Genomic DNA, 26,672 nt, shown 5'->3' with positions numbered 1-26,672 from the left:
TGCCCAATGTCTTGCTTATTTTATTTCATCGACAGTATTTTTCCATAGAATTTGACACAATCAAAGCCGATACAGGGATGACCATGAACCAACTAAAAGAACCAGTCAGAGGCAGGGACTTACCTATAGAATCACCGAGGGTCAGACATGACTGAACAGATGACATCATCATAATCCTCATCCTCATCATCATCACATTATTTTTAAGCCACCTTTCTCACTGGGACTTGAGGCGGACAACGGAGAGCGAGCCAACACAACCGACAAGATGGGACATTCAATAAACAATGAAGTCCTTGGGTTGCAGGACCCGTCAGAAGTCTCAAAAACAGAACTGAAGCAAAACGTGAGGGTTAACACGATACGTTCAATGATGCAAAACCCAAAAAATCAATGGGATCCAGCTTATAGCAAACTATACACAGTAGTGCAGACCATTGTCCCTTTGCTCTTCAAGCAAAGGTTGGATACACACTTTTCTTGGATGCTTTAGGATGCTTAGGACTGATCCTGCGTTGAGCAGGGGGTTGGACTAGATGGCCTGTATGGCCCCTTCCAACTCTATGATTCTATGATTCTAATAATTTATCCAAGGAACATTGTGAAGCCTTTTGCACTGTGCTACCCCATTGCCTGCGTTAAAAAGCTCTCTTGAATCATTTAGTTTGGGATCGTTTGTGGAAGGCTAGGAAAGCAGGGGTCTTCCTGGCCTCCTCAGACAAGTCATTCCAGAATGGGTTCTCTTGCTTCTTCTCCATGTGTTCAGTGGTGGGATGTTCTGGAGAGGGAAGGAGGGAGGCCTCAACCATAAGCTGGGTGGAACAGTGTTGTTTTACAGGCTATGCTGCACTTAAGTAGTTCCATCAGGGTCCAGATATCAGCTGGCAACTCATCCCACCAGGCTGGAGCCAAGACCAAGAAAGCCCTGGCTCTCATTGAGGCCAGACAAGCTTCTTTCAGGCCAGGGACCACCAACACCTTGACATTTGGAGACTGTAGTGTTTTCTGGCATATAAGAACCAACTCTTCTTCTATAGGGAGAGAAGCTTTTCCCTACTCAAAGGAGTCTCAAAGCAGCTTACAATCAGCTTCTCTTTCTCTCCCCCACAACAGACACCCTGAGGGGTAGGTGGGTCTGAGAGGGCTCTGAGAGGAAATGTCACTAGCCCAAGGTCACCCAGCTGGCTGCATGTGGAGGAGTGGGGAATCAAACCTGGTTAGAGGCTGCCATTCTTAACCACTACACCACACTCTTGAGGATTTGGAAGACAGACGGTTAATAGGGCCAAACAATTGTGCTTCATGGTTGCCTCCATGTGAGCTGAGCTGAGCTCAGAGAGCCAGCTTGGTATAGTGGTTAGGAGGGCGGACTTCTAATCTGGGTTTGATTGCCTTCTCCTCCTCCATATGCAGCCAGCTGGGTGACCTTGGGCTTGCCACAGCACTGATAATATCGAGCAGTAATTATTACCGATACTACCAAGCAGTAATAACAGGGCTCTCTCAGCCTCACCCACCTCACAGGGTGTCTGTTGTGGGGAGAGGAAAGGGAAGGCGAATGTAAGCCACTCTGAGACTCCTTTAGGCATATAAGAACCAACACTTCCTCTTCATTCCTGCAGCTGCCCAGTGCCAGAGGAGAATCATAGAGGTGGTCAGGTGGTCTCTGAGGGAAGCTTGCCAGCCATTATCCGTCTTCTCCATGAGGAATCCCTGATAAGCTTTTGAAGAAGTGCACAAGTTCTAGACCCTGTCTGAAAACCTGCCCTGCTAGCAGAATGTGGGTGCATTTGGTTCGCTGCTTCCTTGACAGGGATGGGATGCAAATTGCAAAAATATTGCTCTCTCAGTGTAACTAGCACGAGGATGTCTGGCTAGGGCTGCATAGCTTTCCAACTGCCTACCGAAGTCTAATGTTTTGTGACAGAACTGGGTTTTGCCAGGCATGTGTAGGAATTTGACTGAGGGGCAGAAGAGAATACTGTGTTATCCACTTAAATCAAGGGAGATTCTGTAAAATATTAACTTCCTCTCCCCTGCCAGAAGAACAGAGCTCAGGTGTGGAAGGAGAGGGAGGGTCCGCACCACCCGTAGCCACACCAAAGCATTTTCCATTTCTAACCTGAAAATCATTCTCTTTGAAGAAGAGAGAGTGGATCTTCTGGCTTTGATATGCAAAGAAGGAAAAGAACGTATTCAAACTTAAAGAGAAATTGTTTGATGCCTACATCTCCTGCTTGGGACTGAACTCCAAGTCAATATACACAGGCTCCGACTGTTGATTCTCTCGAACAAGGAACACTAATGAGAGAGAACAAAAACTGTTCCCTCAGGGGGCGAGTTACACCTGTCTTGGGCTCTCCTGCAGGTGACACTGAGAGTTGTGTGAATGGAGTTCTTTGAAAATCACAAATGCAGAGGACTGATTCCCATCAGGACTGTGCAGGGCAGGGAGCCTTCTCCTTGTGCTGCTTTCCCAGTCAGGGGAGCACATGGAATGGCTTTCTACCAAGTAGGACCGCTGATCTGTCAAGGTCAATATTGTCGAGTCTGACAGTCAGTGGCTCTCTGTGGCTTTGTTACCGACTCCTTTTAAGGGCAGGTACCAGGGACTGAGCCTGGGCTTTTTGCATACACAGCAGATGCTCACCCATTGACCTACGGGGCCAAAGGAGCCAGGCACAAACACTGGCTTCCTAGGGTGGTTTTTTAACAACTCTGAGAGCTCCATGAATGGAACTCCAAGTGTCACATGTAGCTGACCTAGGAACTAGCATTTTCATCAGTTCTAGTTCCTGTTGGCAGAGTTTGAAAATACAGAGAGGGCAAAGCACCGGGTTGCTTAAAGAATAACATAGTTTTTTATTGTGAAAAACCATTATGGAGAGGGAGAGAGAGAGACCTAACTATCTAGGTAGCTGTTGTCTGCAGTCCTTCTGTGGTTCAGCTGTTCTGGAGGCAAGCAGGGGGAAGTGTAATCACACAAGCAGAAAGTCTCCTTTTGAGTCAGTCAGGACACTGGAGGAGGCAATATGCAATCAGGGTCCTGTGTACCTCAAGGACGATCTACTTGACTATACTCCCTGAAGAGCAACACACTCTGTTTCCTCCAACAATCTGGTGATCCCTAGCTCCAAAGAAGTCCACCTGGCCTTGACCAGAGCCAGAGCCTTTTCATCTGTGGCCCCAACCTGGTGGAACGAGCTCCTCAACAAAATCAAGGCCCTGGGAACTCAACCAGTTCCGTAGGGCCTGCAAAACACAGCTCTTCCACCAGGCTTTTAGATGAGGTCAATGATGGGTACCCTCCTACAACCTGGTCCCTTGCCAGACAACCTTGACACTCAGCATGTCACTAACCGTTACGGTTATCCCTTCTCAACTTCTGGGATCACCCAAATGTGGCTATAACTGTTTATATATATTTGCTCATTCACACTGTTCCAAATGTTTCAGTGTACCGTCCCCACTCCCCACTGGTTCTATATACACTGCCCCCAGACATCACAGTGAGGGGCGGCATATAAATTGCATAAATAAATAGAAAATCATCAGAAAGTCCCTATTCCAACTATGCTAAATATACATCTCCTCCGATGCCCCCTGCAGGATACTCTGTATATTCTGCTCAGTTTTGCATATGGCTATTCCAACAGTACTGTTCTCCCAGCTCCTCAGGGTTATTTTGTACTTGCAAAAACAGCATGGCGGGTAAGGTGTAAGGACACCCCCCCCCCTTGTGGCATGGTCCCAATCTGACTTAACAAGGCTTTCCTTGTGTCCTTCTGAACCCAGACTCTGGGCTGGCCAAAACTGGCGTGTTCACCACTTATCAAAGCCCACAGCCCAGCCCAGAGGTTGACACTTGCCCCCCTCTTCTAGCAGGAGACATCCCTAGTAGCTACAATGGTAACAGAAGCATCCTCTGCTGTTTATTCTTCATAAGTAAGGCCCCCCCTCTCCCCCCAAAAAATGTGGCTGCAGAACAGTGACAGGCGAGGAACCAACGACTCTTATATTTGCAATCAGATGCTTCCACAATGTTGGAGTAATAAAAACATATACAAAATGGCTGCGCTTAGCCTTTATAAGCCTCCTCTTCTCTGAACAGAAATTAAATTAACATGAGAGAGTCACAGTCTGAGTTTCTGCCGAGGCTCAAGAAATGCTTATCAGTACAGCTGAGAACAGCATAGAACAAGAACACTTCCCCATCTGCTATGTGCATCCTGAGCTGGGATCCTTAGGGTTGGCCATTGTGTCCAGAGCAAGTTGTGTGACTAACATAGATTCGAATGTGTCTAACTAACCAAAGAGCAAAGAACCATAGTTCTAACACAGTCTTTCACACCGAATGAACTGACCACAGGTAACTGAATAGAAGGCATTTTAATAAATAAGAAAAGCAACCCCCTCCAGCACCATCTCAACACACACCCGGCACCCCCACAGTAGCACAAGAACTGTGCATGACTTCACGAGGGGATCCCGATGGGAGACTTTTGGGGCTGCACTGGTGGTTACCATGTACTTGACCATGTGATGGTATTGTTATCAGAAGTATAAATGCTTTGTTTTAGAGACCCTGCATGCTCTCTGCCTTCTTGGGTCACTGCTTTTCCTGCAGGGAGCCTATTCCTCAGCTGATAAATAAAAAAGACCTTTTGGTTTCTTACCCTTGTTGTTTTCTTTAATTGGAGTGTTGGGTACACTAAGTTATCAAACCTGTTTGACTAAAACTTCCAAGGGATCCCGAGATCTCACCTGGGTTCTGAATCGCTGATTTCCACAGAAAATACTTTGGTCAAATACTATCCTTGGATATAGTGATGGGTTTTAACTGCAAGCTACTTTGAGACCCAATCTGGCTGACAATCAGGTTATAAACATAATAAATAGAATGTGTCCAATTGAGTTAAGTGAGACACAGCAGAGACTAAATACGCATTGGATCAGACTCCATAGATATGATAGAGAGAGGTCTGATCGATGGGGGCACACTCCTCTGAGGAAGTTTCCTGGTACAAACTCCCACTCAAATACAAAGGAGCTTTCAAGAATTAGCCTTTGATGGGACGCCTATAGGAAAATGTCTCTGTTGGGAAGGAGTGCCATTTATCTTTTCTGTCTTAACTGCCCCCCCCTTCCAATGCCTTGGTACAGCCTTTCTTTGGCGAATACAAGGCAGCAACTTTTGTGGACTTGAAGAAAATTGTGGATGCCAGGAACCACCATGAACTAGATCAGTGGTTCTCAACCTGGGGGTCGGGACCCCTTTGGGAGTTGAACGACTCTTTCACAGGGGTTACAGCAGGGCAAGTAGCTTGGCCGGGGGGCACCATCCACACAACAGCCTTGCGGGTTAGATCGAGATAGAGGGTTGGTCTGTCTGGAGCAGTGGAAAATAGCGAGATCGGCATGGTGGGACAAGAGGCAGAACTGAACTGAGAAACCCTGGAAAAATACCAGTTTATATACAATCATGAACAATGGATCTTCACACCATTGGTCAGTTTCAGTTTAATTTCTGTGAAAGAACACTTGCATCATTTTATGGTTGGGTCACCACAACATGAGGAACTGTAGTAAAGGGTCGTGGCATTAGGAATGTTAAGAACCACTGTACTAGATTGAGGAAGAACAGGACTCTCAGGACCACCACAGGGTTCATTTTCTAAAAGCCCAGGAAAAGGATCAGCTACTAGCAGTCACAGGCCCAAATATGCCCGTCCTGGTACCAGCTGCCCTTCCGGTTACCAGCAAAAAATGCAGAATTATTGGCAGCTTATTTTATTGTCAGGTTTCTGCAGATTGTATGTATACCCTGCATTCCTTTGTGACTCAAGGCAGGTTACAAATCTAAACCTAAAACATACAAAATACCAAAACACCCCAAGGTTTGCACTCGAGAGTTAAGGCTGCCAGCCTCCAGGTTAGGGCTGGATATCCCCTGCTATTACGACTGATCTCCAGGCGACAGAGGTGGGCTGAAGCATGGTAAGAAATGATGAACTCTAAATGTATATTGAGGATGCATGTAGATAAAACACACAGGGTTGCAGCTTTTGATCACAACTGATTCCAATGAGAGGCATACACCTGGATCATTGCCAGTGCTAAAATAGTAGCAACTTACTATGAACAAAGTTCCAAGGGATGGCATTTTATTTGTGATTGAAAAATACTGCGAGTTTAATTAATTGCCTTCCTCCGTTGCTTGTCATTTTAAGAACTTATAGTCCTCCAAGCCTTATCTCCAAGCCCCGGGGAAGGGCGGTATATAAATAAATCTTGTTTATGGCTGTAAGTCTTACCTAGGAGTAGTTTTCATTGAGCTCAGTGGAATTTGCTACAGAGTAAACATGCATAAGAACGGCCTGCGTTTCAGTGTCATTATGGAAAACAAACTAACCTTAGTTTATATATATGCGTGATGATGAATTCCTGTTTCAGAAATAATGGGACATACTGCATTTACAAACCACCCCTTCATGTACGTCTAAAGGGTTAAGCGTGGAGCGTCTCCAGGCATGATGGGAGTTGTAGGCAAGGAGCTTCATGGGAGTTGTAGTCGGCCTCGTCTTCTTCCTCTTCAGCATGGCTGCCTCTTGGAAGGTAAATGTTCTTGCTTTACTCTGCTACTTTTGGCACTGCTGAATGGAATAGCCTAGACACCCCAACAGCTCAATCCAGGGGTTTAAATTAATATATAATACAAAACCACTGATGATTTAAAGCCCAGCTGACCTGTGCAGGAGCGCGTTCCTATGGGACTTACTTGAGTTAGTGCTTTAAGTATTGCAGCGCAAAAGACGCTTCTCGTATTTGACAGTTCCTGATTCGAACTTGTTCATAATATTTATTGAGTGTGTGTCGGTGGGTCTAAGCGGGCAAAAGGGGTGCTTCAACTGCCTTTCCAAAGATATTTTTGTATGTGGATGTGTGTTTTAAAAAATGAAAACACTCATGGTATTACTGTAGTCAGGACATTTGCCCTGCATGAATGGACTAGGAGTTTTTCAGGAAGATACCTGAAAAATTCCAAAAGATTGCTCTAAGGTAAGGTGACCAGATTGTCCCACTTTTGGAGGGACATCTGGGGGTACCTGGCAAATTGTACTTATGTTGAAATTAAAAAATATATATTACAATACTATTTTGCGTTCTATAAAACTTTTTGTTGCGCCATATAGACCAAATTTTTAATCAAGTCAATGGTGTCCCACTTTATCAATGTTAAAATCTGGTCACCTTACTCTATGGAGTTGGGAATTAATATTACATACATCAGAGGAAGCGGAATACAATTCTGAAAATGTCACACCATAGTGAACCTGTTTGCATTTAATATAGCTACAAGACTCTCTTTTGGTGTATTTGCAGTCTTCTTACCGGTTGGGAGTTCAAGAGAACTGCTAACCAACGTATGTAAATCACTTTGATATTTCATAGAACTATAGAGTTGGAAGGGACCTCCTGGGTCATCTAGGCCAACCCCCTGCACTATGCAGGACACTCACAACCCTATCGCTCATCCACTGTCACCTGCCATCCCTTTGAACCTTCACAGAATCAGTTTCTCTGTCAGATGGCTATCCAGCCTCTGTTTAAAAATCTCCGAAGATGGAGAACCCACCACCTCCCGAGGAAGCCTGTTCCACTGAGAAACCGCTCTACCTTGTATAGCAAGTTCACATTGTGAAATTGTGAATAGGATCAGGACCCAAGCACACGGTTGAGTTGTAGACAAGCATGGGAACACTTTACCCGAGGTCAGCGAAGTCTACCATCACTTTCTTGTGGGAAGGTCTGTTTATAAAATATTGAAAAGGAACCAGGCATTTTCCTCATTATTAGAGTGCATGTACATAGGATTGCTTTGTACTGGGCTTAGAGGAATGGCTTCAGCACTGCATTTCAGCCAGTCCTAGGGTAGCCAGATACAAAGGAGATCCTTTACTAGTTACGAAGAAGAAGGAATTTAATTTTGTGCTGCTTTTCTGATCACGCGAGTCAAAATGCCAGCATGGTGTAATGATTAAGAGCGGCTACTTCTAATCTGGAGAGCTGGATTTGATTCCCCCACATGCAACCAGCTAGGTGATCTGGGGCTAGTCACAGTCCTGTCAGAGCTGTTCTCACGGAGCAGTTTTTCAGCCTCACCTACCGCACAGGGTGTCTGATGCAGGGGACAGGAAGTGAAGCCACTTTGAGACTCCTTTGGGCAGTGAAAATTGGAGTATAAAAACCAACTCTTCTTATATAACTGTGTGAAATAGCCCTATCATTCTGTGCATGAACTTGTTCTCACTCAGGAGCTCCATTTATGGTGAATCGGTCTGCTTGCCCATCTGTTGTGTCCAAAATACTGTCTACTTGGAGCTGCAGCTGTTCTCCAAGGTCTCGTGCAGAGATCTTTGCCTGCCCTGTTACTTGATACTGTTAGGTGGACTTCCAGGGACTGAACCTAGAGCATTATAGGTGTAAATAGGATGGGGAAAAGCCCTTTGGTGATATGGGGTGGAGTAGGGTGAGTAGCAGTTGTGAGGGGTGATGGCTGTAAAATGTGGGCAGGAGCTTTGCAGATCTGCCCCTTCTTATCCATTTGTTATTGTTAGGTGCCAAGTCATGTCCGACCCATCGCGACCCCATGAACAATGATCCTCCAGGCCTTCCTGTCCTCTACCATTCCCCGGAGTCCATTTAAATTTGCACCTACTGCTTCAGTGACTCCATCCAGCCACTTCATTCTCTGTCATCCCCTTCTTCTTTTGCCCTCAATCGCTCCCAGCATTAGGCTCTTCTCCAGGGAGTCCTTCGTTCTCATGAGGTGGCCAAAGTATTTGAGTTTCATCTTCAGGATCTGGCCTTCTAAGGAGCAGTTAGGGCTGATCTCCTCTAGGACGGACCGGTTTCTTCGCCTTGCAGTCCAAGGGACTCGCAAGAGTCTTCTCCAGCACCAGAGAGCCATATGGTGTGCAAATCTGCTTTGATGGTGACTTTTCTGGAAATCAAAGCAGGGGATATGTCTGAGAAAGACTGCTCCAGTGGAGCAAAAAGCCAAGTGCAAGAAACCTTTGACATATCAGCTGGCAAACGTTGAGATCTTTAGAAGGGCCGACCCTTTTCACTACATGATGATTATGACCTGACTGGCTTTTATACTTTTGTGCCTGGAAACTAGGAATTAACAGAAACCTGGTGGATAGCCGTGTTGACCTCAAGCAGCAGAACGAAGTTTGAGTCCTGTGGCACCTTTAAGACCAAGAACATTTTATTGAAGGTATAAGCTTTTTTTTTTTTTTTTTTTTGCTATGCACCCAACTTCATGAAAGCTCCTTCCCAGAATAAAACTTGGTCAGTCTTAAAGGTGCCATTGAATTCAAAACAGAAATGAAAAGTGTTAGGGAAAAAATTATAAATGGGTAGAGTGCACCATCTGCTGGTTCTTAGGCACATCTTCCAGGTTTTTAATGAGGCATTGCTAAGAGCGGGAATGGTTCACGCTGTGACCTCCAAGCTGTGCAGTAGATTTACATAAATTCTATAGGGAAAAAGGCTTGTGATAATTACTTCCAGAAAAACCATCTCTGCTTTAACAACATCTCTTCTTGTATGTTTTGAAACCATCAATCGTTGCATTAAAAGAGAGCCAGTTTGGTGTATTGGTTAGGAGTGTGGACTTCTGATCTGGCATGCTGGGTTCGATTCTGCACTCCCCCACATGCAGCCAGCTGGGTGACCTTGGGCTCCCCATGGCACTTATAAATCTGTTGGGCTCGCCACAGCACTGATAAAGCAGTGATATCAGGACTCTCTCAGCCTCACCCACCTCACAGGGTGTCTGTTGTGGGGAGAGGAAAGGGAAGGTGACTGTGAGCCGCTTTGAGCCTCCTTCGGGTAGAGAAAAGCAGCATATAAGAACCAACTCTTTTTCTTCTTCTACAAGAGATAAAATACAATCCTTTGCACCTGCAACCCAGCTTGGTGCCAGGATAACCAAGCATCTGTCCCAAGAGCATCTGTCCCAGTTATAAAAGTTGAACAAATGTTCTTCCTAGCCTTACTTTTTGCTCGTGTCTTATTTGGCTTCTGCCAGTCACAAGAGAGCAGAAAGAGGGAGGACACTAACTGGACCCTCGACATTCTTCTCAGCTGTCTCTTTTAGCTTCTGAGATTTTCCTGGGAGTTGTTCACGGATGTTCCAGGCTGCCTTGGCAGCTTTCAGGTTTTGACAGAATTTTAGATTGTTGGATTCTGTGCCTGATGGCAGTTTTTGCAGCTGAGTGGCAGGACTGCCAAATCCCAAAATAGGTTCTGCCAAAACCTAGACAACCGGAAAATAATTTATGTATGTATGTATTTATTTATTTACATTTATATGCCACCGCTCTCAAATGTCTTGTGGCGGTTTACAAAAATTCATGCCTTGTAATCCCAGTTCTTACCAGACTTACTGTGTATAGATTGGGAAGGCCAAGGTTGGTGGGGAATGGAAAAATGGGGAGGGGGGGGATGGATTCTGGCATATTTTCTTTGATAATGATAAATAACATGGTTATGAGTTCATATATTTAATCCTCCAATATTATTTCTAAAAATTATGTAGCATGAAGACTTTTATGTAAGACTATGTAAAGTATCCAATCATTGCATTTCATGTCCACTGAGGATAAGCAGATGCTGGAATGCAGTTCAAATGCTGAGAAAATACTGAGGATACAGCACTCAAATGTGATAAAAAGATGCGTTTCTGTCTCCACTGGGCACTGCAGGTGTCCAAGAGAAGGAAGAATGTTTCAATTTCCTTTATGTTACAGGCTTCATCTTGTTTGTGGATCTGTTTCTGTCTTCTCTGCTGTTTATGCCATGGAAGAATAGGAGGATTAGAGGAGATGAAATGCAGTCTTCTTAGTTCAGTTATGTTGATGTTTCCTTCAGTTTTTATTGGGGGTCATGCCGACTGTCCTAAACTGGCAAAAATTCAATTTTGCTGAGAATTTCTGGTGTTTTTTCTGGGGGAAAAATGTGTTTCTGCAAATTTTACTTCTCTAGTATTGTGCATTTCAAATGTTCCAAAGTTCATCCTGTTGATCAGGGGTAGTCAACCTGTGGTCCTCCAGATGTCCATGGACTACAATTCCCATGAGCCCCTGCCAGCAAATGCTGGCAGGGGCTCATGGGAATTGTAGTCCACGGACATCTGGAGGACCACAGGTTGACTACCCCTGCTGTTGATTATCACCAATCATTACAGAAGGTGTGCTACATGCAGGAATCCTTATCTTTATCCTTTTGGCACTTGGGTTTTGACAGTCTTGAAGAAGAGGCAATTCTGCTGTTGTGGAGCAGTGGGTGATTTTCTGTGACTTCAGGTGTGACTTTGCTGAGAATGACTTCAGTTGATTTTTAGAGGTTATGATAGAACATGGGGGAAAAGACGTGTAGTTATTCCTCATTGATGACAAAAAGTAGCAGCATCTAGAACTTGCTGCCCTTCTCTTAAAGGAATTTTGAAGGTTGTTGTTCCTTTCTTCCAGTGGCCTCTCATGACGTATTAAAGATGGATACAAACAATGTCAGAAAACCGCGCCAGAAACTCAGTAAAACGGAGAAAAAACTGCAACAGAAACAGGTGAAGGCCAGAAATACCTTACTGAGGCATGAAGGCATTGAGACTGTCTCGTCTCCTACAAAGGTAACTAGAAGGCCTGGTTGTTGCTGCCCGATGATGAATGTGAATTGCACAGTATGACCCTGAGCATGATGAATCAGTTACTCCTTGGTAGCTGTTCATAGGAATGAAGCTTTATGAATGTCATGTAGTCTGGGATGGGCCATGAGAAGACCTTTAGAGACCTTCATGATCTAGGCATTCAGATTTGAAGAACTGCATCTTCCTCATGAGCACAATTGTTGTTCTGCCTCTTTTTCTTGTATAGGAGACCACAGAACCTGGGACAACCTCATGGTTGCTATGGCAGCCATGAAGGTCCAAGATGAACCAGGCAAAAGGGGGCTTGGGATGCTAGTATTATAAATTGGGGGCCCTCCAAGCAGTAGGCCCAAGACCACAGAGCCAGATTACCATCCAAGCCACCTTCACCCTTGAGATACGAAACCAGCAGGGGGTGCTGATGTAGGAGAAGGCAACAGTTGTGGTACACCTGTCATTGTCTCTTGTAGCACTGTTGCTGCTATAGGAGTCCAGGACTTTGGGTAGATCATGGTGTCTGGGACCACAGCTGAATACTCTGATCCTGGCAAACCCTGCAGGCAGGGTTTCCAAAGACAACTCACCAGGGGGGGTGAGGAACAGTGGAGGAGAGGCAGCCAAGCAGTGAGAGATCAGGAAGCAGATCAGCAAGGGGGCAGAAGACTGGGCCACATTAGGCAATGCTGTTGGGTGGCCAGCCCCACCTCAGCAAGCCAGGAGACAACATCAGGGAAAAGCTGGCCTGGACAAGGAGGAAGCTGGGAAGCCAAGTAACCTTGACCACAGGAAGTCTGGAGGGGTGGGACATACCCAGGGGGTGGGACCCGTACAAAGATGCCACTGAGAATCTGGAGGAGGCAGAGTCAGGAGGGAGGGAGGACCAATGGGGGAGTTGGGCCAGGAGGGAAGAGGTGGCACCATCACTGGGAGATTCGGGTATAAAGGAGGGTCCAGAACACAAGCCAGGAAGGAAGTGGGTAGCTGGGCTGTGACTATAACATGACCCATAGCAGGGAAGCTATTTTGATAGGAGAAGCTGGTTCCCATTTCTGAGGTTTGTGGGAACATCCCAGCGAAGCTCACGATACAGCGGAAGGTGGCATCCCTGTGGCCGTAGCTGAGTGTCATGACACCCGGGCAGCTTGATAGGAGGTATGATGAGCCTTCTGTGCTGCCACCCACCCCTGATCCTCCTTCTACAGTGGTGTTTCCTTGCATCCTGCCACTACAGTGGTGTTTCCTTGCATCCTGCCTTGGAACTTGGAACTGATCTCATTTCCCCACCTCCATCGACACAGCTAGAGGGTCTGTTGGGCAGCCATGGGGATGCACAGCCTACAGAATCCGCAGCCTTTATCTGGAACCTAGGACAAGGAACACACCATTAAGGCCAGTCGCTATCTGCACCAAAGATCTCTGAAAGATGTTGGCTTGGGTTCCACGAGCTGCCAGTGGAAAGTGTTGGCCATCTGGGATCTTTCCTGCCCTCCGCTATCGCCTGGAGCCACATACGGTTCCAGGGAAGTTTATTCCCAGGGAGGAGGAAGTTGTGTGGACTAAGAGCTGCAATGGCTGAGTGTCTGCAGCAGGGAGGGATAAAGGAGTGCAATTCCCCTTCTTGCAGCTGTTAAGTATTCATTTACTTCATTTATTTAAAGCGTTTATGTGCCGTCTTCCCACCCAACGAAGGTCTCCAGGGCAGGGAGCATCAAACTATTAAAGCATTTCAACGTTAAGACATTTCAGAAATTCAAACAGTGTTTAAAAGGCATACATACATATATGGAATTTTTTAAAACAAAAGAAGTAAACAGCACAAACAGCATCGAGGGTTAATAAGAGTGAGTGAAGGAATGCCAAACGAAACAAAGAAGTCTTTGGCCTCTGGCGCAGGGTGTCAATAGAGGGAGATAAGTGAGACTCTCTAGGGAGGTAGATTCAAAGTTTTGGTGCCATGACCAAGAAGGCCCTTTCTTGAGATGCTGCCCACCTAGCCGCAGGGGGCGTGGGCCTCTGAAGATGAGAAGTTGAATAGGAAAGTAGGTGGTCATTAAAGTATGCTAACATCAAGAGATATAGGTAGCCTTTCTCAATTTTTTACTATTGTAAAGGTAAAGGTAAAGGTATCCCCTGTGCAAGCACCGAGTCATGTCTGACACTTGGGGTGACGCCCTCTAGCGTTTTCATGGCAGACTCAATACTCACTGGTGGTTTGCCAGTGCCTTCCCCAGTCATTACCGTTTTACCCCCCCAGCAGCAAGCTGGGTACTCATTTTACCGACCTCGGAAGGATGGAAGGCTGAGTCAACCTTGAGCCGGCTGCTGGGATCGAACTCCCAGCCTCATGGGCAAAGCTTTCAGACGGCTGCCTTACCACTCTGCGCCACAAGAGGCTCTTTTACCATGGAGAAACCCCTAAAACATTCTTCAGGCTCCGAGAAACCCCAGAAGTAATGTAATCATGCAGCCATATTTTACTTATTTATTTATTTGATTTGATTTCTATACTGCCCTTCCATATGGCTCAGGGCGGTTTACATGCAACATCACAGGAGATACATGGAATGAGTCAACATACAACATAGTCAATATACAACAATAACAACCCAACAGTGGTTCTAAACAACAACTTCAGTGATTCCCAACAATAACAACATAACAAGCTAAACTCCCTAGAGAGGTCAGGCTGCTTCAGGCCATGGAGGGTGTGTGTCAGAGGTGGGGGGGACCTGTGGGAGGGTGGTATAAAATATGGGAGGGTGGTATAAAAATCTAATCTAAGAAAATAAATAAGTGAGTAAATAAATAAGACTATGATTGGGAAGCGTAGCTTTGTTCATGCACACGCGGGGACCCTCCCCTTCCCACCCCCTTCAGACCCATCATTGGCCATTGGTGGGGGCAGATTGACATGACCATATATATCACCCAATAAAAGTTTGACAAATTTTAAAAAATATATACAAAATTGATCAACTCCCACCCATTTGGACACCTTTCCAGGGCCATCAACTAGAGTTTTTTTCTGAGCTAAACATTGTGAATTTATTTATGTATATAATGACCCATTAATATCAGTACTGTGCACATGAGACCTCTGAGTTATATTAATCGCACTATACCCAGCAACTTGAAATCGAAACATTTCATTCAAATTATCCGGCAGAACTGACCACATGGCCATTCTGGGATAATGGCCTCATTTTCTCTTGATTAGTCCGCTGTGTTTATGGGATGCTGTCCTTGGATGAAATCATTCGTGTCTGTCTCTCTCTCTTTGCCCCCACCTTTCCCCCCCTAATTAGAGCCTGGTGATTGCCAACGGAGGTCTGGGTAATGGCGTAAGTAGACGCCAACTGATCAGCGTGGTAGAAGAATGTGGCTCCGTGGAAGCGCTCTTAATGCCGCCCAAGAAGCCCTATTCATTTGTGAGATACGGGCTGCTGGAAGACTGCAGGCGAGCCTATGCCGCTCTCAATGGAAAGGAGATCACATTAGAGGACTCCAGACAAAGCGTCGTTCTCTATGTCAACTTTGTGGGAAAAGGTATTGGCGCCGACATTGCTTAAGACAGATCTGCTGCCTGGGGGCTGCCTGCCTCCTTTTACTTCTGGTTGCTCCCCTTTCTCATCATCACCACCCAATTAAAGTTGGAAGGCTGTCCTCTGATTTTAATGGAACTTAGACACAGTGCAGCCAATGGAAACATTTGCAAATCCCATTGGTTTTGCTGGAAAAGAATTAAGCTTGCGCTTAAGGCTGTGGTCCTATTCATACATAAAAAGGTACAGGTATCCCCTGTGCAAGCACCGGGTCATGTCTGACCCTTGGGGGTGATGCCCTCTAGCATTTTCTTGGCAGACTCAATACAGGGTGGTTTGCCAGTGCCTTCCCCAGTCATTACCATTTTACCCCCCAGCAAGCTGGTACTCATTTTACCAACCTCAGAAGGATGGAAGGCTGAGTCAACCTTGAGCCGGCTGCTGGGATCGAACTTCCAGCCTCATGGGCAGAGCTTTCAGACTGCATGTCTGCTGCCTTACCACTCTGCGCCACAAGAGGCTCTTTTATTCATACATACTAAGGTGTAAATTCCATAATGGAACATAATGTCCTGAGTCCGTGTTTATCCAACAATTTGCTGCATGCACCTGTCGTACCTGGTCTTTTTATCCCCCTGTTGCTGTAGCTCTGCGTAGTTATCTATACAGGAGGCTGAGAAGATCAGCACTTTAGAGCAAGACAGGTTTCTGCTTCAGATTTAATCCCAAACCCACAATTTAATTAATCAGCAACAAATGGTGATTTAGAATCAACAAACTACAATTGAGGTCACAGTCTGCATGCAGACTTTAGGATAAACTGCGGTTCATTCTGTGGTTAACATATTGCTTAATAGTATTTCCTTGCAAAGACACAACTAACCTTCTGTTACACAGTGCAGGACTTGCCCTGTGTCAGTAGCTGCTGCTGCTGTTTTGTTTTTTAAATCGGCACAGTCAATCGGATGCCATGCTGGGCATCTTGGCCCTGCCCACTTTCTAAACACACTCGGGGGGCACCAAGAAAGCTGCCATCAGATACCATGTTGCCACACAGGGAGCCATCCTCTATGTCATGTTAGGTGCATGTTGGGTGCGTAATTACATAGTAAAATAAACTAGCAGAAAAATAGCAGCTTTCTGTGGCCTTCTTTGCAAATTTGGCACTGATCTTCTGTAAACTGGGAGGAAATGGGAATTTTGACTGTAGCAGTAGGGAGAATACTGTTTGTTGGGCTCTCAGTTTCCTGTCTTCAGGCTTTGAAGAAGGATCCGTAGTGGTGCTGGGGGTCATGCAAGGATCTTGCACTAGTGGAAATGTTTACTTTTCTTCTCTGCCAAAAAGACCTCCCCCGAAACCTTACAACAAACTAGTTTCAGATGTTCTTCTCAGTTTTCAAATTCACCTGCTCCTGGCATGGGGAACTGCTGTTAGAGCAAAAAAGAATCTAGAACTGCTCTGGGCCTATGGAACAATTGTAGGTTTCTTAAGACACTACGCTGCCTTGACCTGGATAGCCCAGGCAGCAGTGAAGAAAGCAAGCTCTGTTAGGGATTAGAGGAAAGTGACTGAAAATAAAACAGCCAATATTGTAATACCCCTGTATAGATCTAGGTTGCATTCTCATTTGGACTGCTGTTTACATTTCTGGAATTGTAAACCTCAGTCCAAATTGTTCCGAAGGCCCACAGGTTTAAAGGTTTCTACAGACTTATCCTCCGTTAATTAATGGCTACTAGTCCTGTTAACCGAGGGGAACCTCGGCATTCAGAGGCACTAAGTCTCTGAATCCCAGAGAGATATGGGCTGGAGGCAATATCAGGGAAAGGCCTTTATTTTATTTCTTGGATTTATATCCCACTTCTCATGACCTTTGTTGCCTCGAGTTGGCTAACAATTTAAACCATAACAAGTTACCCATTAAAACAATAGCAATACACATAAAACCTACAAGATGGCGGAACAAACTATCACCCAACATAAATTACTAAGTCCAGCCAAACAATCAGCATTAGGTGTTATATAGGTACAGGGTGGGACCCCTGATCGAACTCCAATCAACCCCCTCCTGGCCTCAACCAAATGCCCAGTGGAAGAGCTCCATCTTGCAGGCCCTGCCTTGGCCTCTGCGCCCTCTTGTTGGCTGACTAGAATTGGTCAACCATTGTGTGAGATAGGATGCTGGACTCAATGAACTGTTGGACCGATCCAGCAGGGCTCTTCTTGTGTTCACTTGATCCCAAGCTAAGCATGGTTGGACCTGGCCAGTATAGAATGGAAGACCACCAGGGAGTACTAGGGGGGTGATGTAGAGGCAGGCAATGGCAAAACCACCTCTGAGCGTCTTTTGCCTTGAAAATCCTACAAAGTTGCCATAACAATGGCAAAAAAATTGCTGCTTTGAACATTGGAAAGCAGCCATGAACATTAAAAAAAAAGCACTTGGCTCCTTTTCTGTAGGTCATTTAGACAGTTTTTGTCAGCAGCAAGCAACTGAGAAACCTCAGGAGCCCCTAGAAGCAGAAAATTACATTCAGCTGAAATCTTACCTGGAACAGCCAGGGATAATGATGACCATTATTTTGACCCAAGTCAGACATTAGAATCTTCAAAACAGTGGGATTTGCATGTCCCCAAATGAGGGTTTATTTGTGTGTAGCACAGACTGTGTCAGGGCTACCCTATGGGGTGTTGTCAATTATTCTCTTTCTTGACCATTCCTTTTGGCTTGGCCACTAAATTCACTCGCTCATTTTCCAGAAGTATACGCAGGTGAGTGTCCAGAGCAGAACAGGAGGTTAATAGTTATATCTTAATATTATGGTTTCTAGCAGGGCTTCCTGCCCAGTGGACTCGGGGATAGGATAGGTTAAAAAGTCTATATAAATTCAGTTCTTGTTTTCTTCTAAAAAAGAACTGTGAAGCTGATAACTTGCTGCTAGCCTGCAAGGACACCAGCTGTGTCAGTTTGTTGAAAGTCTTCACATTTTTATTTCGTCAGTTCCTTGGGAGGTCACAGCACCTACGGCCTTGCCTCCAGGGCTGAGGGTAATTGAAGATGTGGTTTCTCCCGAAGAAGAAAAGCAACTTTTGGAAAGCATAGAGTGGACCGAAGATGAGGTCATTCCAAATGGTAAGTAATACATTGGGCCAGCAGGGCTTTCTAGAAGTTTCTTGTGGTCTTTTCCTTGTTGTTGTCTCTGTTACAGACAGGGAGAGGTATTTAGTTTTTACATGACAAAGTTCTCAATCTGTGGGATATTTTAGGAGGGGTTTTTTTTGACATGGTACACTTGTTTTTGAGTCCCCCCTCATGTGTTCACGTAATACAAAATTTTTCCCCACAGACTTTTGAGCATGAGACTTCATATGGCGGAATGGAGGCCAGAGAAACAGAAGGCAATCCACTAGAGTAAAATGTCCCTCCTCAACCAGCCAGTGTAGTCTAGTGCAGGGGTAGTCAACCTGTGGTCCTCCAGATGTTCATGGACTACAATTCCCACGAGCCCCTGCCAGCATTTGCTGGCAGGGGCTCATGGGAATTGTAGTCCATGAACATCTGGAGGACCACAAGTTGACTACCCCTGGTCTAGTGGTAGAACAAGACCCGGGTGTTCCTCAACCCAAAGCTAACGACCCTACCTTTACAAGTAGATTAGAGGAGTGTGTTATATGACCATAATCAAGGACTTGTGACATTCTCATGAGAATTGACAGTTCCTTTTAGCAGGGAAGGCTGGCCGTATCCCTGAAATGCCTGTTTGTCAGGAGGAAAAATTGGGTTCTGAGAATAGATACTTCATGGCTCACTTCCCTTTTAACCCCATTTCCTCCCTACTACTTCCTTGGGGTCTTTTTTGGTGACTAGGAAGGCAAAACTCCTTAGAGAACCGCAGGGTTTTCTTCTGTTGAATTTGTGGTGGCACTCACCAGAACAGAGTACTGGCACCTTTAGGATGCTTAGGATGCTTTAGGATGCTTAGGGCTGATCCTGCGTAGAGCAGGGGGTTGGACTAGATGGCCTGTATGGCCCCTTCCAACTCTAGGATTCTATGATTTTATGATTCTATGATTCACCTCTCTGGGAAGGCTCCCTCAAGTCTTGAGGGGGGAACTGGTAGAAATGAATGCAACCTTATGCATGTGTACCAGCAACCTTTATCATGATTTCCAAAATCACTGGAGAACCCCTTCTGTTTTCCATCTTCAGTGCAAACAACTGTAGGTGAATTGCATATTTATTTCATTTTTTATTTTATTTATTTAGATTTCTGTACCTCCCTTCCCTACGGCTCTGGGCGGTTTATATTAAACGTCGTGGGATGGTTACGTAGAATATTATAACAATGCAATAAATAACAATCATAACATAACATGGCATAACATAATCATAACATAACATGACAGCCAGAACAATATTATTAACAGAACAATAACAATGACAATTCCTGAGCAGGTCAGATTGGTCAGTCATCGGGGAAGGGGGGGATCAGATGTTGTGAGTCAGTTGACCTCATGCAAATGCCTGGTGGAGAAGCTCCCTTTTGCAGTCCCTGTGGAATGGTGGAAGTTCGGGCAGGGCCCTGATCTCCTCAGGGAGCTCGTTCCACCAGGTGGGGGCCAGGACCGAGAAGGCTCTGGCCCTTGTTGAGGTCCGACGTGCTTCTTTGTGTATGTGATTATTTGTTACATATTTTTGTTAAAAATCACAATGCTACTTCTGTTCTAATTCATAGCCCAGAAGTCTTTGAAACATAGGAGAGTAAAGCATTTTGGATACGAGTTTCGATATGATAACAACAACGTGGATAGAGACAGACCATTGCCCGGAGGTGAGCATCTAATTGGAACGCCCTTTATCTGTCTTCTGTTGAATATTTTTAATTGCTTAGTACTGTCACCAGTTAGAGGATGCACAGTGCAGTTCTGTGCAGAGTTACTCCAGTTTAAGCCTGTTGAATGTTGTGGATGTACTTAAAGGAATTCTTTGTAAGATGGCAGTATAGGGCCTCATATGAAGTATATATATCTAAGTAAAATCCTTTTTATAGTGTGAGGAAATTGCCCAGAATGTGCACAAGGAGGCATGTTTTGTAATGTTAGGAAAGTCTGTCGAATGTGATGGACAAAGTCTAGGGCAGCCTCTCTCAACTTCTTTACCATTGAGAAACCCTGGAAATATTCTTCAGGCTTTGAGAAACCCCAGAAGTGGCACCATCGTGCAGAATATGAATGGGAAGCCTAGCTGTGTCCACACCCATCTGGGACCCCTCTTCTTCCCACCTCCTCCAGGCCTATCGTTGGGTATTTTGGGAAGGGTGGGTAGGTCAACATGGCCATATATGATCATAAAGGTAAAGGTAAAGGTATCCCCTGTGCAAGCACCAGGTCATGTCTGATCCTTGGGGTGACGCCCTCTAGTGTTTTCATGGCAGACTCAATGCGGGGTGGTTTGCCATTCCCTTCCCTAGTCAAGCTGGGTACTCATTTTACCCGACCTCGGAAGGATGGAAGGCTGAGTCCATCTTGAGCCGGCTGCTGGGATCGAACTCCCAGCCTCATGGGCAGACAGCTTCAGACAGCATGTCGCTGCCTTACCACTCTGCACCACAAGAGGCTCTATATATGATCATATCACATGATAAATGTTTAACAAATTTTAAGAATATATTAAAAATTAATTAACTCCAACCCATTTGGGAAACTCTTTCAGGGCCATCAAGAAACCCCAGGGTTTCATGAAACGCTGGTGGAGAAAGCCCGGTCTATAGGAATGTTTCAGAAGTTTTGCAAGGCAGGGGTTTCCTTTCCATACCTGATTTATCAGACAGAGAAACACACTTGGACTGTTCTCTTTCCACTTCTCAATGTGTGTACATATTGAGGGGAGAATAAATTTGGAAATTGCTCTTAGGATTACTTTTTGGGACCTCCTGTTGGAAGTTGCACTTTTAACATACAGCAAGTATTAGGCAACTTAAACCAGAGTGTATATTTTAAGGCAGTTATCATCGTATCCATTATAGCTGTCCCATCCCCAACAGAATTAACTTTCTTCGAATTGGAGGCCCGGTTTGGCTAAGCAATAGCAAACTGCTGTCTTCCTAAACAGCCTCACTGTGTCAGGATCCTGTGTATTCTGCCATGAATTATGTTTGTTCACTTTGGCCTGACCTACATCAGTCATCCATGTTCCCTGCTTAGCCAGCTTCATGCTTTTAGGGTCCTGCACACAGCTTCAAGACCATGTCTCCAGTTATTGCCTCTGCTTCTCAAAACTTCGCACTCTGGCATTATTCCCAGAAGCTGCACCTGACACGGAAATAGCTCCATGTTATGTCTCACCCTGACACCCGAGTTACCAGCTGCCCAAGGAAGGGGTGATGCGGTTTTATATTGTAATGCTTTGCCTGTAAATTCCAGTTCTGTCTATACCATGTTAGATGCTGCAGCTTGAGAATAAAGAAACTTCCCACAAAGAAGTTTTCTTGTCTACAAGTCTGGAATTCTGACACCCTGGTGTGGACAAATTCTGTGATCAGCGAAACAAGCCGGTGGTCACAAGGGACGAAGAAGCTGTTCTCAAATGCTGCAGTACTTGTCCAGGCATGAATAGCTTGTTTGGACTTGCAGCTAGCACCGTTCTTTTTGTTCAAACGCAGTTCTGTTTAGGATAGTTGTGTGCGGATTCCGGTATACTCTTCTTGTACAACAGCATGAAAAGGAATGCTTTATAGTATGCAGCAGAAATGTGCATATCTAAGGGACCATCGCTCCCAGTATGGTCTCAGAAGGGTGTTAAGATCGTCAAATACTATTATGTTGGTGGTCCCCTGCCCGAAAGAAGTGCGTCTGGCCTCGACCAGGGTCACGGCCTTCTTGACTGTGGCCCCAAAGTTGAGGAATGAGCAGCTGATTGAGACCTGGGCCCTGACAGAGCTACCTAAGTGCTGCAGGGCCTGCAAAGTTGTGCTATCCTGCCTGGTGTTTGGTTAGGCCAGAACATGCACACTCAATAAAACCTAGGGGCCACCCTCCATTCACCTCCAAGTCAGTCCTGCTGTTAACATCATGGGCAGATGCAGATCGATCAAGCAGCGGATAAAAATGGAGCTTTTAAAGTTTTAATATGATTTTAATTGTGATTTTAGAATGGATTGTGTTGGGTATGTCTGTTGAGCAAGCAGGCTCAGGGTGGTCTAGAAATATGTCACCTGATTGGTCTTCTTTGTGAATTTTTTGGAGTTAAACTTGCAGATTTTCTTCATGTATTTATCTTTAGTCACACGGAAATTCTTCAGGAGTCAAAAGATTTAGAGGATGCTTGCTTTTGTTATTTGCAATGTCAGGTCTCCCAGAACTCTGCAATGGGCTTCTGGCAAAGTGGCTGAAGTTGGGGTACATTAAGGAGAAACCTGATCAGCTGACCATAAATCAGTATGAACCTGGACAAGGTATGTATGCTTATTCCCTTAACCCAGGGGTAGTCAAACTAAGGCCCTCCAGATGTCCATGGACTACAATTCCCAGGAGCCCCTGCCAGCATTCGCTGGCAGGGGCTCCTGGGAATTGTAGTCCATGGACATCTGGAGGGCTGCAGTTTGACTACCCCTGCCTTAATCCCATTGACTTGGTTCTTGAGACTCAACGGCACCCAAGAGCACATGGAAGCTGTCATGAAGGATATCTCTTTGCTTGGCCTCTTTGTTCAAACTTAAGAAAATCCTCCTTGCTTATTTAGAGTTTGTACCAAGATGTAAATGAGGAGGGTGTTCTTCAGTGATGGGCCAAGTTTTCATAGGCCTGGCAGAACAGCTCTTTTTTGAAGGCCCTATGGGATTGTCCGAGGTCCCACAGGGCCCTGACCTCATCAGGGAAAGCGTTTCGCCAGGCCAGGGCCAGTTTGATATCTTTGGGGCCAGGGATCTTGATCAAATTTTGCTCTCTAGATCTTAATTCTTCCCTTATGAGGTTTGTCCCTTTCACTTCCCAAGATCATGGCAGCCCTGTATTACTCCATGGTAATATCCAGTGATATAGAAAATATGTAATGTCACGGCCCTGCATTGTGGTTCCTCCCCGTTTCAGACTGCAACCAGTGAAGGGAACCAGGAGAAATTTGTGGCTTGATGATACATTTAACATCATACATTTAATTTTTCTTGACTTCACGGGGAGAGAGGAAGAGATGAGAAGCTGCTGGTTTGGGCGTTCGCATCTGCCACCAGGTTTAGGCTCATCCTGAACACATGGAGAACTGCCTTATACTGAATTAGATCATTGTTACATCAAGATCCATGCTATCTATTCAGACTGGTAGTGACTTTCTAGGGTCTTAGGCAGAGGATCTTTCACATCATCTACTCTCTCATCTTTTAAACTGGAGATGCCAGTGTTTGAACCTGGACCTTCTTCTGGGCACACAGATGCTCTGTCTGAGCAATGGGCTCTCTCTGAACCATTCTTAGTACTTGCAAGTACTCTGTTCTTAAAGCAGAACTTTGCTAGGGAGGCTGCAGATGACATGGGACATTCTTGGGTCTGCTGGTGTGGATGAAAGATTGAGGTGGGGGAAAGTGACGTTCATTGTTGTCTTTTATTTAGCTACTAGATTCAAAGCCTGTTCGTGAGAACTGTCTTTGAAAGGTGCCCCCCCATGGCCACCCAGCAGTCACATAGAGGTGGCATTGCCCCTGGGTGCGGCGTTTCTGGGCCCAGTGGGAAGGCCTGCTTCCCCTCGGCAGCAGTGCGGCCTTCCCCTCGGGCCTAGAAGAACCTTCTAGGCCCGAGGGGAAGGCCTCCTTCTTTACTCGTGGTGTCCTGCCGCTTCCCTGTCGCTTTCTGGCCTGTTCTGGTGAGGCCCTAGATTGTGCCCTCAACCGATTGGCTAGAACTGCTGTCTGTCCTGGTGAGGGGCCTCACCTGGACTGGTCTCACCCACTCTCCGCCCACTTAGCTCTTAACGAATTATGAAGAAGGGAAAGATATGACTTCTATTTATTTTACAGGAATTCCCCCTCATATAGACACACATTCTGCTTTCGAGGATGAGATAATTTCTCTCAGTTTAGGATCTGAGGTAAGTAGATATTTCTTCTGAATATTGGGGGTCTCCAAATTAACTGGGGCTCTTTTTGAATGAAAATCAGATGTGTGCACAGCTCACCTTGTTGAAAAGAAGGGGTGGTGGTGGTGGTGGTGGGGGGAATCCTGAGTTTTGTCCGAATCCAGTGGACCCGAACTCCAAAAATACCAAGAGAAAAGAATCACGCACCCCCAGACTGTCTTGCATTGCTTTGAGGATAGCAAAAAGGAAAAAAAAAAGTGTGCAATGATCTTTCAGTGCTCTGAATGCTCGTTATTTCAGACATTTGCTGACAGCTCATTTCAGAAAAGCTGATGGTCGCAGTACTTTTGAAAAAGAAACTTGCCTAGAGGGAAGAAAGGATTTGCCTCCTCCTCGCTTCGCCCCGGAGCCATTCTTACCCCACCTGTTGAATTTTTAAATGCAAGACCAGGATTTCTTAAAAGTAACTACCGAAAGGGAGCTCTGCGGGGAGCTCTGCCTGAGAAATCTTTGCAAATAAAAGGAGATGTTTTATTCAGTTGTTTTATAGAAGTGTTTTTAAAAAATGATATACAGAGGCGCTGATGCAGTTTCTCCATCTAAGGCCACCTTGGTAGGCAGAGACTCCTGGGTCCCTTTCATCTTCTGTTGTCAGTGATGAAGGCTGACACAGGTGTACTGAAGAGACTTTCTTTAGTGGGAGAGATAAAAGTGGAGGTGGAAAACTGAGGGGAGAGGAAACCTTTGCATTTCTAGGTAATTATGTATTTATAGTATGCTATAAGTCAGGGATGGCCGAACTCTGGCTCTTGAGATTTCTGTGGACTACAGTTCCCTTGAGTCCCAGGGACTTATGGGAATTGTAGTCCATGGATATCTCAAGAGCCACAGTTTGGCCGCCCCTGCCATAAGGCAAACCCTCTGAAGGAATTCGATGTGAGGGGAATGATTTCCTGTTGCCTTCAACTTCTCCTGACAACATGGTCTTTTCCAGTGACTCTTATCTTCCCCTAATGTGACCAAAGTACCGTAGTTTTTGTGGGAAGTTCAGACTTAATTTGACCTAGGCGCCATCTTTACACTTTCAAGGAGTTCAGCAGATGAACACCCCCCCCTTTTTCCTCTTTTTGACTCCCAAATGCTTTCGGCATTCCTTCTAAGCCTTTTCAGCCTTTACCAGATTGGTCTTATTTTTAATTTACAGAATTACATTTTTTCTGCATGACTGGGGAGTTTCTTGTCTGTGGGTGACCCCTTTGTGTGACTTTGTCACCTGTATGGTTTACCTTTAGGGACAGTTATTGTTTGTGATTTCTCTGAATGATCTCAGTCACAAAGGCACTCTGTTTGCTGTTGCATTCCTGTAACTCAACCCAGCAAAAGAGATATACATACATTGGTGGTCTTCTGTTGATATGCATCTTTGTGGACATCCTCAAACACATTGCAGTAGTTGTCTCAGAGCCATTGATATAATTAGATTCTTTGTTTGATGTGCATCCCCCAGCTAGAATCCCCAATTATTACAAGCAACTAGCGAATGGTGGCAGGGGCTCCTGGGAATTGTAGTCCACGGACATCTGGAGGGCCGCAGTATGACTACCCCTGAACTAGAGCAACCTTAAAATGCAGCTTCACTAAGAAATGTGCTTGTCTGTTTAAAGCGTTAATTTTATTCTTCCTTTATCGTTTTTTCTTTTATCCTGTCTTGCATTGCATTGCACTTTACAATTGCATAATGAGAGCCGGAAAAATTCATCACTCTTTTATTTTTCTCGAGAAAGGTCACAAGAATGGCATGACCAGAATTCTGTAGTAGCAGCTCCAACTTGTTCTGTCTGCTGTTCAGGTTTTTTGAACTGACCTCCAGCTATGAAGGCAGATGAGCTCTTTGTAACTTTGTGATAGTTACCACAATCATGTGTGTTTGTGTGTGGGGGAAGGAGAAGCAGCGTTATTCTCATGCACATGGATAGAAAGCTCAGTGGCTAAATACCTTTCAAGAAGTCAAGCAAGGGAAACCATTCTAGCCAGAGCTGTCAAAGTGGGGATCGTACTACAGTCTGAAGTGTAGTGCAGCAGAGAGAATGGAGCTTCTGGAGAAAAAAAAGATATCATAGCTTTAAATTGGTGTTTTTGAAACATTCTGCTTTCCGGGAACTTCTCTAACTAACATAGTATCCTACCACTCCTTTAAGCCTTCCTGCAACATAAGAGCCAGCTCAGTGTAGGAGGTGTGTGGTGGCCTCTAACCTGGAGAGCCAGCTTTGATTCCCCACTCCTCTAATGCAGCCAGCTGGGTGAGATTGGGCCAGTCTCAGGCCTGTTAGAGGTGTTCTCACAGAG

At 45.3% G+C, this 26,672-nt stretch overlaps 1 protein-coding gene across 4 annotated transcripts in view; it reads left to right on the top strand.

Moving 5' to 3' along the window:
• Positions 1-6,518: 6,518 nt before the first annotated feature.
• The window catches only part of ALKBH8 (alkB homolog 8, tRNA methyltransferase), a 56,714-nt gene continuing 36,560 nt past the window's right edge, over positions 6,519-26,672 (top strand). For 2 of the 4 annotated variants that reach the window (XM_077341578.1, XM_077341575.1), the window contains exons 1-7: positions 6,519-6,615; positions 11,541-11,698; positions 15,022-15,262; positions 18,261-18,392; positions 19,996-20,091; positions 22,609-22,713; positions 24,268-24,338. In XM_077341578.1, the coding sequence (XP_077197693.1) occupies positions 6,531-6,615; positions 11,541-11,698; positions 15,022-15,262; positions 18,261-18,392; positions 19,996-20,091; positions 22,609-22,713; positions 24,268-24,338 (888 nt within the window). In that variant the 5' untranslated portion in view covers positions 6,519-6,530. Of the gene's footprint in view, positions 6,616-9,184; positions 9,284-10,839; positions 10,920-11,540; positions 11,699-15,021; positions 15,263-18,260; positions 18,393-19,995; positions 20,092-22,608; positions 22,714-24,267; positions 24,339-26,672 lie in introns of those variants that run through there. The other 2 variants (XM_077341577.1, XM_077341576.1) reach the window with 2 other exon arrangements.

Source organism: Paroedura picta, chromosome 6, assembly GCF_049243985.1.
Source record: "Paroedura picta isolate Pp20150507F chromosome 6, Ppicta_v3.0, whole genome shotgun sequence".
NCBI classification, from domain to species: domain Eukaryota; kingdom Metazoa; phylum Chordata; class Lepidosauria; order Squamata; family Gekkonidae; genus Paroedura; species Paroedura picta.
Note: the sequence above shows the minus strand (reverse complement) of the source record. Positions and strands in the feature narration are given on the sequence as shown.